General features: G+C 36.2%; 1 protein-coding gene across 2 annotated transcripts in view; it reads left to right on the forward strand.

The window, feature by feature from the left end:
- MAP3K5 (mitogen-activated protein kinase kinase kinase 5) overlaps positions 1-18,902 on the forward strand; it is a 223,029-nt gene that overhangs the window by 105,164 nt on the left and 98,963 nt on the right. For both annotated transcript variants that reach the window (XM_060114738.1, XM_060114739.1), the window contains exon 8: positions 14,295-14,407. In XM_060114738.1, the coding sequence (XP_059970721.1) occupies positions 14,295-14,407 (113 nt within the window). The remainder of the gene's footprint in view (positions 1-14,294; positions 14,408-18,902) is intronic.

An 18,902-nucleotide genomic window follows, 5' to 3' on the forward strand; every position in this document is an offset into this window, starting at 1 on the left:
ATTCAAGAATATTTTCTTTATTCTTGACTTTGTTGAACACCTCAGTACAGAGGCAAAAAGTGAGCTATGTCTTTATTATAAAGAGCTCATCACTCCATTATCAAGTACTTAGCTCTTTTAGAGCTAGCTTACAATCAGGTGACAAATACAGTGCTGATATAAGGCAGCCCTTGAACAAAAACCTGTTGCTTTGAAAACTTGAACAAAAACTTTGCAACTCTTCAATGTAATAATGAGTTGAAGAATACAAATTATTTATCCTCTTTCAACAAATATTTAGTACTAAAATAGAAAAAAATCAACAATAGTGGAAATAACTTCATACAGTTACTCAAATATACTCACTAGAATTTTCTTAAGATGCCTGGTTCCATCCTTAAGATTTGTTTCCTTCATGAAGTCTTAATTTAGCTTCACTTACCTCTAATCATTTTACTTCTCTATTTTTATAGATAGTTTTCTACTAGTAATCACTGTTTATAGATTTCTTTATGTAAGAACTAACATATTGTTCATGTTCATTTATCCTCTTGCTAGTTAAACTGTAAAGTTTTCAATGACATGAAATGTCTTTGGTGCATTTTTATGGGCACATCCAGCAGTATTGCCGTATCAGTCTTTTAAAAATATTAGTCTATAGTCTAATAAGATTGATTAAATATATTTTATGACAAACACCATTCTTTCCAAGAATATATCAATACCTGTTTCTGTAGTATATAGAATCCAAGCTTCATCCTTCATATAAAAGCAGTTCTATTTTTATTTCTCATTATTATTCTTCCTATTTCACCCAACTCCCTTTTACTAAAAAGCAAAAACAAAAGCAGAGGTAATGAAAAAGGACTAAAAAAAATTTTTTTTAAACACACACCAAAGGATAAGCAGAGTCATACAGAGAAGAGGGCTCAGGTTTGGAATCCAGCAGAACTGGGTAAAGTTCCTGCTCAACCACTTTTAAATTGCGTGACTGACTATTTCCATGCTTCAATGTTCTGATTAGTAAACTTGAGAGAATCCTTCCTACCTTAAAGAGTTGTCAGAATTAGAAATATTATGGTCGAAGTGTCAAGTACAATGCCTGTACCCAGTAGGTGCCCAGTCATGATAGGTAGCTATTGTTATTGTTTCTTTTACTATCTGGTGGTACCCACAGCTTCCTGTGGTAGAGAATATCATCAGGGCTATATTGTATTATTGTTAGAAATACACTGTCCCTGTTCATAGGAAGATGATATATTCCCACTCCATGACATGAGGTTCGGGTATGTGTGTTGGTTGATACTCTTTATCAGCAGAAGCTTTAAAAGCTATGTCGCGGCTATGTCAGGTATACTTTTCCTTAGCCATTTTCTGGGGAAAGCCCCTCCTTTAGGCTGGGTCCCAGAGGGAGAACAATGTCAGGCAGAGCTGAGCCAGCTGATAGAGAAACTTGCAAGCCACTGGGATTTGCTGTTGATACTCAGCACATTTACCCTAAAATGACTAATTTATCATCTTCAGTCGAAATGGATGGTTTCATTATTTTAGCATCTATATTTATTTTTATCAAGTTTGAATTTAAAAAAAAACAGTGAGGGCTTTCCTAGTGGCGCCATGGTTGAGAGTCTGCCTGCCGATGCAGGGGACACGAGTTCGTGCCCCGGTCCAGAAGGATCCCACATGCTGCGGAGCAGCTGGGCCCGTGAGCCATGGCCACTGAGCCTGTGCGTCCGGAGCCTGTGCTCCGCAACAGGAGAGGCCACAACAGTGAGAGGCCCGCGTACACCAAATAAACAAAACAAACAAAACAAAAAAAACAGTGAAATGATAAAATATATATGGAAAGTTAGCACCGGGGAACACAGATACTCTAGTGATAAGGATCAACATGCTCTTTAAAATAAGCTTTTAAGTAACAGCATGAAAAGTGAATCATATGCCACTTCTGCAGAGGAGACTACTCTCCCTAGCAATAAATTAAAGGAGTTTTTCATGTAAGACTCTAAGTAGGCAGCAATGAAAACTATATAAACAATGTCTTCAATATTTTTATTAAATAGTGAATTCCAATAATATTAAAACGTAATGTGGTGAAGATGGTACGCAATTTAGTAATGTGGTCCAAGGATGTAGCTTTCTGGTCTTATGGTCTTATCAAGGTCAGGATTTAGATTACTAGGGAAGTGAATAGATTATTTGAATTTTATATGACCTGCTGTATTTATCACTTATCTCAGCCTGGCTCTTGGTAAGAAGTGGATGCAGTTTTTCTTCATTCAGCAAGTATTTTGTTACCACCTGCAATGAGTCAGGCATCCTGATGGGTCAGGCACTGGAGATTTAGTACTCAACAAGACTGACAAGGTCCCTGCTCTCAGAGAATATACATTCTATAGTGGGAGACAGATGATAAAAAGAATAATTTCAGATTGCTATAAATTCTGTAATAGATATAGAACTATTCAGTTTCCTTTCTTTTTCTTGTGTCATGCTAATCTGTGATTTTCAAGAAAATTTTCCAGTTCACCTAAGTTGTTGTATTTATTGAGATAAGGTTATTCCAAATATACTTTTAGTTTCTTTTTAATGCTAGTAGGACCTATACTAATGTCCCCCTTTTCATTTCTGATACTTTTTTTTTTTTTTTTTTTTTTTTGCGGTATGCAGGCCTCTCACTGCTGTGGCCTCCCCCGTTGCGGAGCACAGGCTCCGGACGCGCAGGCTCCGGACGCGCAGGCTCAGCGGCCATGGCTCACGGGCCCAGCCGCTCCGCGGCATATGGGATCCTCCCAGACCGGGGCACGAACCCGTATCCCCTGCATTGGCAGGCGGACTCTCAACCACTTGCGCCACCAGGGAGGCCCTCTGATACTTTTGAATAACAGTAATTTGTATTCTCTTTCTCTCTCTTATGAGCAGTCTACCTAGGAGTTTATCAATTTTATTTATCTTCTCCTAGAACCAACTTTTGGCACTGTTGATTTTCTTTATTGCACATCTATTTTCTACTTCATTGATTTCTGTTCTTTCCTTTATTATACCCTCCTTCCACTTTGTGTCGGAATATATGCTGTTATATTTCTAGATGGAAGCTTAGAGCATTGATTTCTCAACCTTGCTCCCTTCCCAGCATATGCATTTAAAGATAAAAATTGTTCTGCATCCCAGAAGTTTTCATGTATTGAACTTTCAATATTGTTCAGCTCAAATACCTTTTAACTTTCAGTGTGACTTTTTAGACCCCTGGGTTCTTCAGAAGTAGGTGCCCAATTTACAAACATATCTTTCTTTCTTGTTCTCTAGTTTAATTCTATTTCTATGAGAGGTGCCTTTACAGCCCAGGATATAGTCCACTGTTGTTGGGTGTAGTGTTCCACATAAGTCAAGTAGGTTAACTTGATTAATCATGTTATTCAAATCTTCCATATCTTCACTGATATTTTTTGTCTGCCTGTTTGAGCATCACTGAGAGAGGTGTTTTGAGATCTCCCACTATGAATGTAGATTTGTCTATTTTTTAGTTTTGTCAGTTTTTGTTTTATGTATTTTGAAGCCATGTTAACAAGTGTGTTTAGGATTATAAATCTTCCTGTTGAACTTACCCTTTAATCATTATGAAATGTTCCTCCTTATATCTTGCAATAATTTTTGCCTTAAAGTTAGTTTCGTCTGATACTAATATCTAATCACAACAGATTTCTTTTGGTTAGTAGTTGAGAGATACATCTTTATGCATCATTTTACTTTCAACCTAACTGTATCCTTATATTTAAAGTGTGTCTCTTTTAAATGCATTATAGTTGTTTCTTTCTTTTTTCTTTTTTTTTTTTTTTGCTGTTGTTCTTAAATCAAATTTGAGAAGTCTTTTTTATTTGGAGTGTTTAGGTCATTTACATTTAATGTGGTAACTGGTAGTTGTGCTTATGTCTTACCATCCTGCTATTTATTTTCTATTTATTTCATATCTTCTTTGTTCCATTAATCCTCCATTCCCTCCATTTTTTCGATTAACTTAGTATTACATTTTATCATCTATTAACACTTCAGTAATACTTTTTATTTTATGCTTTTAGTAGTTCCCTAGAGGTGACAATCCACATCCTTGGCTTTTACAGTCTACCTTAAATTTGTACTTTACTACTTCCTGAACAAGGAAAGAAACTTAGAGCAGTGTAAATATTTAATAGTTTAGTTAATATCTTTTATATATAGTCAAATATTTACCCTTTCTGATGCTCTTCCTGCAGTTCAGTGCTTCCAACTGGAATCACTACTCTTCAGCCTGAATACGTTTAGTATTTTCTGTAATGAGGATCTGCTGGCAACCAATTCTGCCAGTTTTTGTTTGTATGAACACATCTTTCTTACACCTTTTCTTTTTCCTTTTATCACTCTAAAGATGTTGTTACATTATCTTTTGGCTTCCATAGTTTGTATTGCAAAGTCAGCTCTCAATTGTATTACTCCTTGGAAAGTAATGTATCTCTTTCTGGCTGATTTTAAGATTTTCCTCTGTGTCTTTGGTTTCGACATTTAGGCTGTGCTTATTATGTAATCGTGCTTGAAGTTTGCTGGGCTTTTTGGTCTGTGGGTTAATGTTTTCAACAGTTTGGGATATTTTTGGCCTTATGTCTTCAAATATTTCTTGTGTTCTGTATTCTCTCTTTCCTCTTCCTGGGGCTACAGTGATACATATGTTAGACCATTTAACTATATCTAACATGTCTCTTATGCTCTGTTTTGTTTTTTCCCCAATCTTTTTCACTCCCTGCTTCAGTTTTGATACTTTTTATTGACCTGTTTTTTTTATTTCACCAAATCTATCTTCTGCTGCATCTAGTCTGCTATTAAACACATACAATGAATTCTTATTTTCAGGCATTGTATTTTTTAGTTCTACCTTATTTGATTCTCTTTTTTTAGATTTCAACTCTCTGTTGAAATTGTTTCTCTTTTATTCATTTGTCCATTTTTTTCTTGATTTTCTTCACCATATTTGTAGTAATTATTTAAAGTCCTTGTCTACAAACTCCAACATCTGAATTATCTGTGAGGCTGGTCCTCTAGTCTGTTTTGCTCTTTTGTTTATTGGTCACATTTTCCTGACTCTTTGCATGTCTCATAATTCTTTAATGTCTGCCATATATTTTGTATTTAAGAATTATTGAGGGCCTCCCTGGTGGCGCAGTGGTTAAGAGTCCGCCTGCCGATGCAGGGGATACGGGTTCGTGCCCCGGTCTGGGAGGATCCCATATGCCGCGGAGCGGCTGGGCCCGTGAGCCATGGCCGCTGGGCCTGCGCTCCGCAACGGGAGAGGCCACAACAGAGAGGCCCGCATACCGCAAAAAGAAAAAAAAAAAAAAAAAAAAGAATTATTGAGACTGAGGATGATTTTATTTTCTCTCATAGAAGGCTCTTACTTTCCTCTGTTAGCCAGGCAGGGTGAGAAGCTGATTACCTCAAAAACCACAACCGAGTTGAGCTGGTCTGGGCTTCAGTTTTTTTTTTAAATTACTTTATTTATTTTTTAAAAAATTTTATTTAATTTATTTTTTTATACAGCAGGTTCTTATTAGTCATCGATTTTATAAACATCAGTGTATACATGTCAATCATAATCTCCAAACTCAACCCACCACCACCCAACCCCACTCCCGCTTTCCGCCCTTGGTGTCCATATGTTTGTTCTCTACATCTGTGTCTCTATTTCTGCCCTGCAAACCGCTTCATCTGTACCATTTTTCTAGGTTCCACATATATGTGTTAATATACGATATTTGTTTTTCTCTTTCTGACATACTTCACTCTGAATGAGTCTCTAGATCCATCCACATCTCAATAAATGACCCAATTTTGTTCCTTTTTATGGCTGAGTAATATTCCATTGTATATATGTACCACATCTTCTTTATCCATTTGTCTGTCGATGGGCATTTAGGTTGCTTCCTGGCTATTGTAAATAGTGCTGCAATGAACATTGGGGTGCGTGTGTCTTTTTCAATTATGGTTTTCTCTGGGTATATGCCCAGTAGTGGGATTGCTGGATCATATGGTAATTCTATTTTTAGCCTTTTAAGGAACCTCTATACTGTTTTTCATAGAGGCCATATCAATTTACATTCCCACCAACATTGCAAGAGGGTTCCCTTTTCTCCACACCCTCTCTAGCATTTCTTGCTTGTAGATTTTCTGATGATGCCCATTCTAACTGGTGTGAGGTGATACCTCATTGTAGTTTTGATTTGCATTTCCCTAATAATCAGTGATGTTGAGCAGCTTTTCATGTGCTTCTTGGCCATCTCTATGTCTTCTTTGGAGAAATGTCTGTTTAGGTCTTCAGCCCATTTTTGGACTACGTTGTTTGTTTTCTTAATATTGAGCTGCATGAGCTGTTTATATATTTTGGAGATTAATCCTTTGTCCATTGATTTGTTTGCAAATATTTTTTCCCATTCTGAGTGTTGTCTTTTCATCTTGTTTATGGTTTCCTTTGCTCTGCAAAAGCTTTGAAGTTTCATTAGGTCCCATTTGTTTATTTTTGTTTTTATTTCCTTAACTGTAGGAGGTGGGTCAAAAAAGATCTTGCTGTGATTTATGTCAAAGAGTGTACTTCCTATGTTTTCCTCTAAGAGTTTTATAGTGTCTGGTCTTACATTCAGGTCTCTAATCCTTTTTGAGTTAATTTTTGTGTATCATGTTAGGGAGTGTTCTAATTTCATTCTTTTACATGAAGCTGTCCAATTTTCCCAGCACCACTTATTGAAGAGACTGTCTTTTCTCCATTATATATCCTTGCCTCCTTTGTCATAGATTAGTTGACCATAGGTGCGTCGGTTTATCTCTGGGCTTTCTATCTTGTTCCATTGATCTGTGTTTCTCTTTTTGTGACAGTACCATATTGTCTTGATTACTGTATCTTTGTAGTATAGTCTGAAATCAGGGAGTCTGATTCCTGTAGCTCCATTTTTTTCCCTCAAGACTGCTTTGGCTATTTGGGGTCTTTTGTGTCTCCATACAAATTTTAAGATTTTTTTGTTCTAGTTCTGTAAAAAATGCCATTGGTAATTTGATAGGGATTGCATTGAATCTGTAGATTGCTTTGGGTACTATAGTCATTTTCACAATATTGATTGTTCCAATCCAAGAACATGGTATATCTCTCTATCTGTTGGTATCCTCTTTAATTTCTTTCATCAGTGTTTATAGTTTTCTGCATACAGGTCTTTTGTCTCCCTAGGTAGGTTTATTCCTAGGTATTTTATCCTTTTTGTTGCAGTGGTACATGGGAGTGTTTCCTTAATTTCTCTTTCAGATTTTTCATCATTCGTGTATAGGAATGCAAGAGATTTCTGTGCATTAATTTTGTATCCTGCAACTTTATCAAATTCATTGGTTACCTCTAGTAGTTTTCTGGTGGCATCTTTAGGATTCTCTGTGTATACTATCATGTCATATGCAAACAGTGACAGTTTTACTTTTTCTTTTCCAGTTTGGATTCCTTTTATTTCTTTTTCTTCTCTGATTGCGTGGCTAGGACTTCCAAAACTATGCTGAATAATAGTGGTGAGAGTGGACATCCTTGTCCTGTTCCTGATCTTAGAGGAGATGCTTTCAGTTTTTCACCATTGAGAATTATGTTTGCTGTGGGTTTGTCATATATGACCTGTATTATGTTGAGGTAGTTTCCCTCTATGCCCACTTTCTGCATAGCTTTTATCAAAAATGGGTGTTGAATTTTGTCAAAAGCTTTTTCTGCATCTATTGAGATGATCATATGGTTTTTATTCTTCAATTTGTTAATATGGTGTATCACATTGATTCATTTGTGTATATTGAAAAATCCTTACATCCTTGGGATAAATCCCAATTGATCATGGTGTATGATCCTTTTAATGTGTTGTTGGGTTCTGTTTGCTAGTATTTTGTTGAGGATTTTTCATCTATATTCATCAGTGATATTGGTCTGTAATTTTCTTTTTTTGTAGTAACTTTGTCTGGTTTTGGTATCAGGGTGATGGAGGCCTCATAGAATGAGTTTGGGAGTGTTCCTTCCTCCACATTTTTTTGGAAGAATTTGAGAAGGATGGGTATTAGTTCTTTTCTAAATGTTTGATAGAATTCACCTGTGAAGCCATCTGGTCCTGGACTTTTGTTTGTTGAAAGATTTTTAACCAAAGTTTCAATTTCATTACTTGTGATTGGTCTGTTCATATTTTCTATTTCTCCCTGGTTCAGTCTTGGAAGGTTATACCTTTCTATGAATTTGTCCATTGCTTCTATTGTTGTCCTTTTTATTGGCATAGAGTTGCTTATAGTAGTCTTAGGATGCTTTGTATTTCTGCTATGTCTGTTGTAACTTCTCCTTTTTCATTTCTAATTTTATTGATTTGAGTCCTCTCCCACTTTTTCTTGATGAGTCTGGCTAATGGTTTATCAATTTTGTTTATCTTATCAAAGAACCAGTTTTTAGTTTTATTCATCTTTGCTATTGTTTTCTTTGTTTCTCTTTCATTTATTTCTGCTCTGATCTTTATGATTTCTTTCCTTCTGCCATCTTTGGGTTTTGTTTGTTCTTCTTTCTCTAGTTTCTTTAGGTGTGAGGTTAGATTGTTTATTTGAGATTTTTCTTGTTTATTGAGGTAGGCTTGTATAGCTATAAACTTCCCTCTTAGAACTGCTTTTGCTGCATCCCATAGGTTTTGGATCATCATGTTTTCATTGTCATTTGTCTCTAGGTATTTTTTGATTTCCTCTTTGATTTCTTCAGTCACCTCTTGGTTATTTAGTAACGTATTGTTTAGCCTCCATGTCTTTTTTTTTCCCCATTTTTTTTCCTGTAATTCATTTCTAATCTCATAGTGTTGTGGTCAGAAAAGATGCTTGATATGATTTCAATTTTCTTAAATTTACTGAGGCTTGATTTGTGACCCAAGGTGTGATCTGTCCTGGAGAATGTTCCGTGTGCACTTGAGAAGAAAGTGTAATCTGCTGTTTTGGGATGGAATGTCCTATAAATGTCAATTAAATCTATCTGGTTTATTGTGTCATTTAAAGCTTCTGTTTCCTTATTTATTTTCATTTTGTATGATCTGTCCATTGGTGTAAGTGAGGTGTTAAAAGTCCCCCACTATTAGTGGATTACTGTCAATTTCCTCTTTTATAGCTGTTAGCAGTTGCCTTATGTATTGAGGTGCTCCTATGTTGGGTGCATATATATTTATAATTGTCATATCTTCTTCTTGGATTGATCCCTTGATCATGATGTAGTGTCCTTTCTTGTCTCTTGTAACATCCTTTATTTTAAAGTCTCTTTTATCTGATATGAGTATTGCTACTCCAGCTTTCTTTGGATTTTCATTTGCATGGAATATCTTTTTCCATCCCCGCCCTTTCAGTCTGAATGTGTCCCAAGGTCTGAAGTGGGTCTCTTGTAGACAGCATATATATATGGGTCTTGTTCTTGTATCCATTCAGCAAGCCTGTGTCTTTTGGTTGGAGCATTTAATCCATTCTCGTTTAAAGTAATTATTCATATGTATGTTCCTATTACCATTTTCTAAATTGTTTTGGGTTTGGTTTTGTAGGTTCTTTTCTTCTCTTGTGTTTCCCAGTTAGAGAAGTTCCTTCAGCATTTGCTGTAGAGCTGGTTTGGTGGGGCTGAATTCTCTTAGCTTTTGCTTGTCTGTAACGCTTTGGATTTCTCCATCGAATCTGAATGAGATCCTTGCTGGGTATAGTAATCTTGGTTGTAGGTTCTTCCCTTTCATCACTTTACATATATCATGCCACTCCCTTCTGGCTTATAGAGTTTCTGCTGAGAAATCAGCCTTTAACCTTATGGGAGTTCCCTTGTATGTTATTTGTCGTTTTTCCCTTGATGGTTTCAATAATTTTTCTTTGTCTTTAATTTTTGCCAATTTGATTACTATGTGTCTCGGCATGTTTCTCTTTGGGTTTTTCCTGTATGGGACTCTCTGCGCTTCCTGGACTTAATTGGTTATTTCATTTCCCATGTTAGGGAAGTTTTTGACTGTAATCTCTTCAACATTTTTCTCGGGTCCTTCCTCTCTCTATTCTCCTTCTGAGACCCCTATAATGAGAATGTTGTTGCATTTAATGTTGTCCCAGAGGTCTCTTAGGCTGTCATCATTTCTTTTCATTCTTTTTCTTTATTCTGTTCTGCAACAGTGAATTCTACCGTTCTGTCTTCCAGGTCACTTATCCATTCTTCTACCTCAGTTTTTCTGCTATTGATTCCTTCTATTTTTCATTTCAGTTATTGTATTGTTCATCTCTGTTTGTTTGTTCTTTAATTTTTGTAGCTCTTTGTTAAACATTTCTTGCATCTTCTCGATCTTTGCCTCCATTCTTTTTCCAAAGTCCTGGATCATCTTCATTATCATTATTCTGAATTGTTTTTCTGGAAGGTTGCCTATCTCCACTTCATTTAGTTGTTTTTCTGGGGTTTTATCTTGTTCATTCATCTGATACATAGCCCTCTCCCTTTTCATCTGGTCTGTCCTTCTGTGAATGTGGTTTTTGTTCCACAGGCTGCAGGAATGTAGTTCTTCTTGCTTCTGCTGTCTGCCCTCTGGTGGATGAGTCTATCTAAGAGGCTTGTGGAAGTTTCCTGATAGGAGGGCCTGGTTGTGGGTAGAGCTGAGGGTTGCTCTGGTGCCCAGAGCTCAGTAAAACTTTAATCCGCTTGACTGCTGATGAGTGGGGCTGGGTTCCCTCCCTGTTGGTTGTTTGGCCTGAGGCGACCCAACACCGGAGCCTACCTGGGCTCTTTGATGGGGCTAATGGCACACTCTGGGGTGGCTCACGCCAAGGAATACTTCCCAGAACTTCTGCTGCCAGTGTTCTTCTCCCCACGGTGAGCCACAGCCACCCCCCTCCTCTGCAGGAGACCCTCCAACACTAGCAGGTAGGTCTGGTTCAGTCTCCCCTGGGGTCACTGCTCCTTCCCCTGGGTCCCGATGCACACATTACTTTTTGTGTGCCCTCCAAGAGTGGAGTCTCTGTTTCCCCCAGTCCTGTCGAAGTCCTGCAGTCAAATCCCACTAACCTTCAAAGTCTGATTCTCTAGGAACTTCTCTTCCCGTTGCTGGAGCCCCAGGTTGGGGTGCCTGACGTGGGGCTCAGAACCTTCACTCCAGTTGGTGGACTTCTGTGGTATAAGTGTTCTCCAGTCTGTGAGGCACCCACCCAGCAGTTATGGGATTTGTTTTTACTGTGATTGCGCCCCTCCTACCATCTCATTGTGGCTTCTCCTTTGTCTTTGGATGTGAGGTACCTTTTTTGGTGAGTTCCAGTGTCTTCCTGTCAATGATTGTCCAGCAGCTAGTTGTGATTCTGGTGTTCTCACAAGAGGGAGTGAGAGTACGTCCTTCTACTCCTCCGTCCTGTGTTTCAGTTTTATTTGACCCTGTCTATCTCTGTTTTGTTCCTGCTTCCTGGATGTGACCGCCCTCAGCTTTTGATTGAGAGCCAAGCAGGGCTCTATCTTCTTATCCCTTAAATACTGTGGAAGATTTTATAACTGCCCTTTGGGGTTTTGAGTTTGACTCTTTATTCTCTTATATTATACATATCTAGACTTTGGAGGAGATTGCCATCTATTTATTGCAGGCTCCTCCCTCAAGTAACACTTCACTCCTAAGTACTGCTGGACTTCATATTTCACTGCCATTCCAGCCATACCTGATCCCCAACTGCCCATATAGCCAGCATTCAACAAATGTCCTATGGAGAAAACCGGCTGCACATTTGCGGTTCCTCCAGGTTTCACCCTGTCATGCCAGCCCATGCAACTATCAGGAAATCCACTTGTTTCTATTTTCCCTAGTAGAGTTTCAAATAGGTAGAGTTCCTCTGCCTATGCCAAGCCTATGCTTAATATTATGGTTGGAGTCAGCAAATGCCCCTATAGCGACAAAAGCAATTCAGCTCTCCTTGGTAGGACACTTCCCTGTTCGGAATTTTATCTCAGTGATTTTGTTGTGCTGTTGCTTCCATAGATCTCCAGCATCTATAAAGATATGTTTTTGATGTGTATCCTTTTTCCCACCTAGTTGTTGTAGCAGGAGTGATGGCTCCCAAGTAGACTATTACATCTTACCTGGAAACTCAGATTTTCCCCTTACATTGACTATTCTTCTAATTTAAACAGTTACATAGCTTTCCAACATTTGGAATACATTTTATTCCATATTCCATTTTATAATATTGTGGGAAACTTAGGAAGTACTTTTTCATTTTGTAACAAATATTCTTGTAACCAAATTTCTGATTACATATTTAATGTTTTTTCTTAGTATAAACCCATAGATATGGAAATCTTGTGTCAATAGGTATGCATTGCTTTTTTTAATATTTTACAATTTTTGATAGATATTGGCAAATTTCTTCCAAGAAATACTATACTAATGTACTTTTACAGTGCATGAGAATGTCCACTTCCTTAAGACTTTCTCCTCAATACCCAGCTTATTATTATGGAGTGCTGTGAGCCATAAAAAGTATAAATTATTAATTTATTGCATCTATATTTTGGTTAAAATATTTTTAAATGTATTGTTTATGGTAACAGAAAAACAGATATAAGCCCAACTTTTCATTTTGGTTAGTTTGGCACATAGGAAGCACTTAGTCAATATTTATTGGTTGATTTGGTGTTATCTTGCTTTCTGCATCTTCCTTTGAGTATGTTGAAGAGAACTATTCCATGTTCTTTTAGGAGAAATGAAAGAATTTATTTGTTGGAAAATATTATGTATCTTGATATGAATTTGTGGAAACTATAATGTATTGGTAGAAAGAAAGGTATTAACTCCTTTCTTCTATATCTTTTTTTACTGGGACCTTCTACTTGCCTCTGAACAAACACAAAGACCTTTGTGTCTTATATGAGTCTAAGACTTATAAATCATGTCTTTCCTTGATATGACCTGCTTTGGATATCAGCAGTCTGGGACATGCTTTTTCCATTTTAGATTTGGGAAACACCAGTACTTCTGGAGAGATAAAAATACTTTTTAATCAGCAACAGTGATGCAGTTGGAAATGTTTTTTTCTTATTTCACATACATAACTATTCGAGCCAATGAGTTAAGATTAATAGTTATTTGATTTTTGTTTCCTTTCAGAGACACTTTTTTGCTTAAAAAGTAAGACCCTTAAAAAGGGCACATGATTCTCAATATTCAGAAAAGATGTACTTTTCTTTTGAAGTTTACCTTACCATTTTAAATTATGGAAAACTTCAAGTGTATATAAAAGCCAAAAATACACTCTAATGTACATTATTGTGCTGGCTGCCATTTTGGCAATTCACATCTTTCAGTTTCACAGTTAATGATTTTAATAAGAATGCCTTTATCTTGGAATTTTAATGTGTTTTCCCCTATGTATCCTTTTTTTGTATCATTAAATAGTTATTCATTAGGTATTTAGTCTTTATATTTTCCTTGATCTGATTTTTTTAAATAGCTATTTCATTTTTCATGTTTGGCTCGGTTTCTATTAGTCACTAGGGCATTTACTTTAATTTTGTTCTTCTTCATGCTCTTAAATGAAATAATATTGAATATTGTTGCCTGTTAAATGATGTATGTGAGGAGACCCTTGAATGGAACCTAGGAAGTGTTACCTTGAAAATACAGGGAATGTACAGACACTGAAGTCTTTTCAAATGTTGAAACGTTTGTAAAGGTTGATATTCAGTTTCATGCATATTCAGAAAAGTGTTCTCATTCTCTTTGAGCCAAAATTAGTATGCATAGGCACAATCTCTGTTTTCCTTAATTTCTTACTGAAACTGACCTTCTTTATTGCATTTCTATATCACTCTTATGGAAGTGATTGTTTCAGTATGTTACATAAATGATCTTCCTCATTGTTTTGTGTATATGTGTATATTTTTGCTTTGTGTATTTTTAAAGCTTTTAAAAACCACTTAAAAATATGTACAGGGTTCTTATCTTTAAATTTTCACTGTTTACACATGTTTGCACACACACACACGCTCTCACATTTCTGGAAGACTTTGAAGAGAGGATTTTTTTAAAGACTGGAGATGCTATGATGAGGCTGAGTTAAGTGGGCGGAATGCCATTTTGCTGAGGGTGAGGGTATACAGTCACTTAAGCATTAAATCCTAATAGCACGCTAGACTCTGGGGTGAAGACCAGTGGAATATTTTTACTTGCTCAGGCCTTGGAATTATGCAAACAGAAGCTATTGCAAACTCAAAGTTTCATGACTGAAAAAGTAAACTTGTACATTTGTGTGTGTGTGTGTGTTTTTTATAGGTTCAAAAAGGCATTTGAATCTGAGCCAACACTACAGTCAGGAATTAATTATGCGGTCCTCCTCCTGGCATCTGGGCACCAGTTTGAATCTTCCTTTGAGCTCCGAAAAGTTGGTAATTACAGCTTGACGTTTTCCATGTAAATCGAGAAACTGTACCCAACGATACAAAGAAAAAGAATCTTTGATACATAGTCCCTTTGCTTTCTGTCCCATCTGACTTCCTAAAAAACAAATTACATCTCCTTATTTAATGTTTCATATTGTTGTGCAAAATCCTGACACTGGGTTGTAATTCAGTTTTTAGTTTATTTTACCTGATATATATATATATATATATATATATTTTTTTTTTTTTTTTTTTTTTTTTTTTTTTTTTTTTCTGTATGCGGGCCTCTCACTATTGTGGCCTCTCCCATTGCAGAGCACAGGCTCCGGACCCGCAGGCTCAGCGGCCATGGCTCACGGGCCTAGCCGCTCCGCGACATATGGGATCTTCCCGGACCGGGGCACGAACCCATGTCCCCTGCATCGGCAGGTGGACTCTCAACCACTGCACCACCAGGGAAGCCCTACCTGATATTTTTAATTCCAGCTCAAACTAATATTAAAAATATGGGCTCTGCATTCAGCCCTCAACTGCCAAATAAGGTAGTGTTTTGTGGAACATCAGGGAAGTTTCCTATCTTAGATTGATTTTGCTTTCCTGGGGCTGAAAGAAAGAAAGAAAGAAAGGGAGGAAGGAAACTTTGATATTTCCTGTTTCTGTTTCTTGTACACCTGCCCGTATGATATCAGTTTTGTTGGAGGTGGAGCCTCCCAAGCCCATAGAACAAACAGATGGCAGTCTTGGCAGTGACTGGTCTCCTCAGAGACCGTCTCTGAATTGTAGCCATTGATAGAATGTGCTTTTTTCCCTTTTATCAGTGGACATTGCCTCATATGCTGACCCTTCTTTGGAATTTTTGAAGATTAGGATATCTCAGTGAAAAATTTTGTGTGATTTCCTTGGTTCTGGCTTTGATAACATTTTTTAAGGTTCTAGATATTGCATACTATCTAAGGTAATCAGATTTTGCTCTCTTTTGAGAGTCTAACCCCTCTCTTTCAGAGACCTGTTACAACTCTTGCAGGAGTTTTTACTACAGACATAGAAATAGTTTGCCATATTTTTCGTAGAGGAAAAAAAGTTTATCGTAGTTAAGCTATGAATTGTAGAAGAAACTTTTAAGATTTTTAACTGGAGAAATGTTTTGTTTAATTTGTCATAAGAAACAATGAGCCCTGGACTTTTTTTTTGCATTATTTGGGAAAGACTAATAAAATGGCCTTATATGATGTTCTAGGAAATCTTTGAGGCAAGTAAAGTTTGAGCATTAAGTACTTTTTAAAAGACGCAGACTAAAAGAATGATACAATGCTTGTTGCTGCTGGATTGCAATGGTATTCAATGCACAAAGTTTTATTTGAAATAATATTTTTAGCTGGAAAATGAAATCAGAAAATTATATGCTTTTCATAAAATATAATTATTTTATTATAAATAATTATTTATTATAATTAAATTATAATTATAATAAAATTCTGCATCTAAGGTTATTTAAAAAACTCTACACTAGCCAAAACTCCTTATGCATCAGTGATCTAAAAATGATTTGTATTGCTCTGTTCTTGAACTTGAGGTTGAAGCCTGCAGATCATCACAGAATTTGACACTGATTTGCATGCGTAGGTAGAGCAGTAACATAGTGGTTTGAAATGTACCTATTCTAAATTCTCATTTTTAAGTTAAATGTAGATTAAAATGGTCAGTAGATCTTAAATGTTCTCACCACAAAAAAGAAATGGAAATTATATGACATGTTGGAGGTGTGAGCTAAGGCTACAGTGTGATCATTTTGCCAGATATAAGTGTATCGAATCAACACATTGTACACCTTAAACTTACACAATGCTATGTCAATTATACCTTTCAAAAGATGAGGGAAAGAAAAAGGATGGTCAGCACTCTGAGGTTTGAGGAACTGTGATTAATGTAACTTTGTAAAGGAAACACACTTCAGTTTTTTCCAAGAAAAGCTGATTCATAATACATGTTGAACAAACATTTGAAAGCATATGAAGTTGAATTTTTAATTTTGGAAATTGCAAAACATACACAGACTTAAAATCTGACTTGACAGTGAATTTTTAGTTCCCATAAGAGCTAAGTTTTAGGCTTCTAAAATACTGTGATATACACTCTAAATTATATGTCCTTAAAAACTAAAAGGCAATTAAAGCTCACTAATTTAGATTCTACTCAATCACAAATTATGCTAATCAATATAGGTTGACCTAAAGTTAATATTTATACGGTAAAATAGAGTTAAAGGGATTTTCAAGGAAAACAGGTTGACTAAATAAATGAATATTTTAATATAATTTTATTAATTAATAGTATATTATAAAAAACAAGATTTATAACATTGGGCGTATTTTAAAATATAAGTTGCATTCTCTTTTTAATCAAAATTTTTAGTAATTTATATCTTCTCCCACTTTTTTTATTATTGGTCCCCTGCAAATATACAAATTAGTCTGAGTTCCTGAGTTCTGATAGTAGTCAGACTTTAATTTATAAAATATTTTCTTTAGATGTATTTTGAAATTTGATTTATTCATAAAGGATAAACAATTAAAGATTAAGATGTCATAAGAAGATCACTAAATCTGAGGCTTTCCAAATATATTATCTTAACTTTAAGAACTCTAATGTAAGAACAGTTCTTAACTGTCATAATCTGTTGCCCAAAGACTCTTAATTCTAGTCATGTGTTTGTTTGAGGTTATGACTAATTGCTTCGTGATCTGTGTTTTAATTTCCCGGTTTTTGAATAATCACTGATGTTTGGACTATTTAGAACTAGGATTTAAAAACACAGAACCTCTTCTTACATCTTTATCCTTTTTTCAGCTTCACAAGTCTTAAAATTAATATTCAAACTTTAGCTAAATAAAAGATGATTCTTCTGTGGAATTTTTCAACCATGAGACACTTTATGAGATGATGATGTAATAAAAAAACAGTGTGATTGTAATTGAGACAAACCACTGTTTGAATCTTACTTTCAGGGAGTTATTAAAATAAAATTTGTATTACTGAATATAAAAATCCATGAGTCTAAAAGGATAATCAAGAAAAAGAAATCAAAACTAAAACAAAACGCGTCACCAACCACAAAACAGCTCACATTGCCATCTATGACCAAATTCTTAGAAAATTGAAAATTATAAGGAAAAAAAATCAGTACTTTCCCTTCCTTTTAAAGGGATACTATAGTTATCCAGTTGAGCAGATAAAGCTCTTCTTAAGACATGCTACATACTAACTGTATATTCTTCAGGAGAATGTATTCTTCAAAAGAATGCTAGCTAATAAAGTAGAAGGAATGATAAAGTTGATAATGCTAGTGATATTAAAATAATGATTCTGACAAGGATCATCAATTAGAACTAAAACTTAAGTTAATTAAGATGCTTATTTTTTAAAATTTTCATTTGCCATATTTACATGATACCAAAGCTCACCCACAGATTGCTTGTTAATCACAAAGGAACAAACATTCCCATAAAATTCATTGTATATATTCCCTCCAGGGATCCAGCTGTCAGTGATCCAACCAGCATCCCTAATGGTGGGATGGCTGGATGTGTGCCACCTGATATGGTGAATGTGAAATAAGCAGCATCTCCTATGAAACAGTCTTGCCAAAAATGTTTAACCCGAATCTTAAGATCTAACAATGTGTTAATAGGAATCACATTGACTAGAAAAATAAGTCAGACAACACCAGGAAGTGCCATCAGACAGATCCAGAATGTGAAGACCTTCTACAAGACTCCCCTCCTGGTCTCTTCAAAAAGTCAATGTCGGGCTTCCCTGGTGGCGCAGTGGTTGAGAGTCTGCCTGCCGATGCAGGGGACACGGGTTCGTGCCCCGGTCCGGGAAGATCCCACCTGCCACGGAGCGGCTGGGACTGTGGGCCATGGCCGCTGAGCCTGCGTGTCCGGAGCCTGTTCTCCACAACGGGAGAGGCCACACCAGTGAGAGGCCCGTGTACTGCAAAAAAAAAAAAAAAAAAAAAAAAGTCAGTGTCATGGAAAAAAGTGGGGGTGGATTGGTTGGGTTAAAAGAGATTTAGAGACATAAAAAAACAAATGCAATTAATGATTTTTGTTTGGATTCTGGTTTGTGGGGGGAAGCTATAGGAGATATTTGGGGAATGATTGGGGAATTTGAATCAGGACCAGATATTAGATAATATGAGGGACTTATTATATTCGTTAGGTGCGATAATCAAATGGGATATGTAGGAGAATTTTTAAAGATATATGATGCAGTATTTAAGGGTAAAATGTCATGATATCTGTAATTTAATTTGAAGTGGTTCGGCAAAAATATTCAGGGAAATGAAGCAATAGTAAAATGTTAGCAGTAGTTGAAAATGTGATCATTCATTGTAGTATTTTTTCTGCTTTCATGTATGCTTGGAATTCTTCACAATGGAAAGTTAAAATGAAAAGAAGCTAATCTCCACCAGGGCTGTGTGACCTTCTACAAGTTGCTC

The sequence above is a fragment of the Mesoplodon densirostris genome, chromosome 12 (genome assembly GCF_025265405.1).
Source record: "Mesoplodon densirostris isolate mMesDen1 chromosome 12, mMesDen1 primary haplotype, whole genome shotgun sequence".
In the NCBI taxonomy this organism is placed as follows: domain Eukaryota; kingdom Metazoa; phylum Chordata; class Mammalia; order Artiodactyla; family Ziphiidae; genus Mesoplodon; species Mesoplodon densirostris.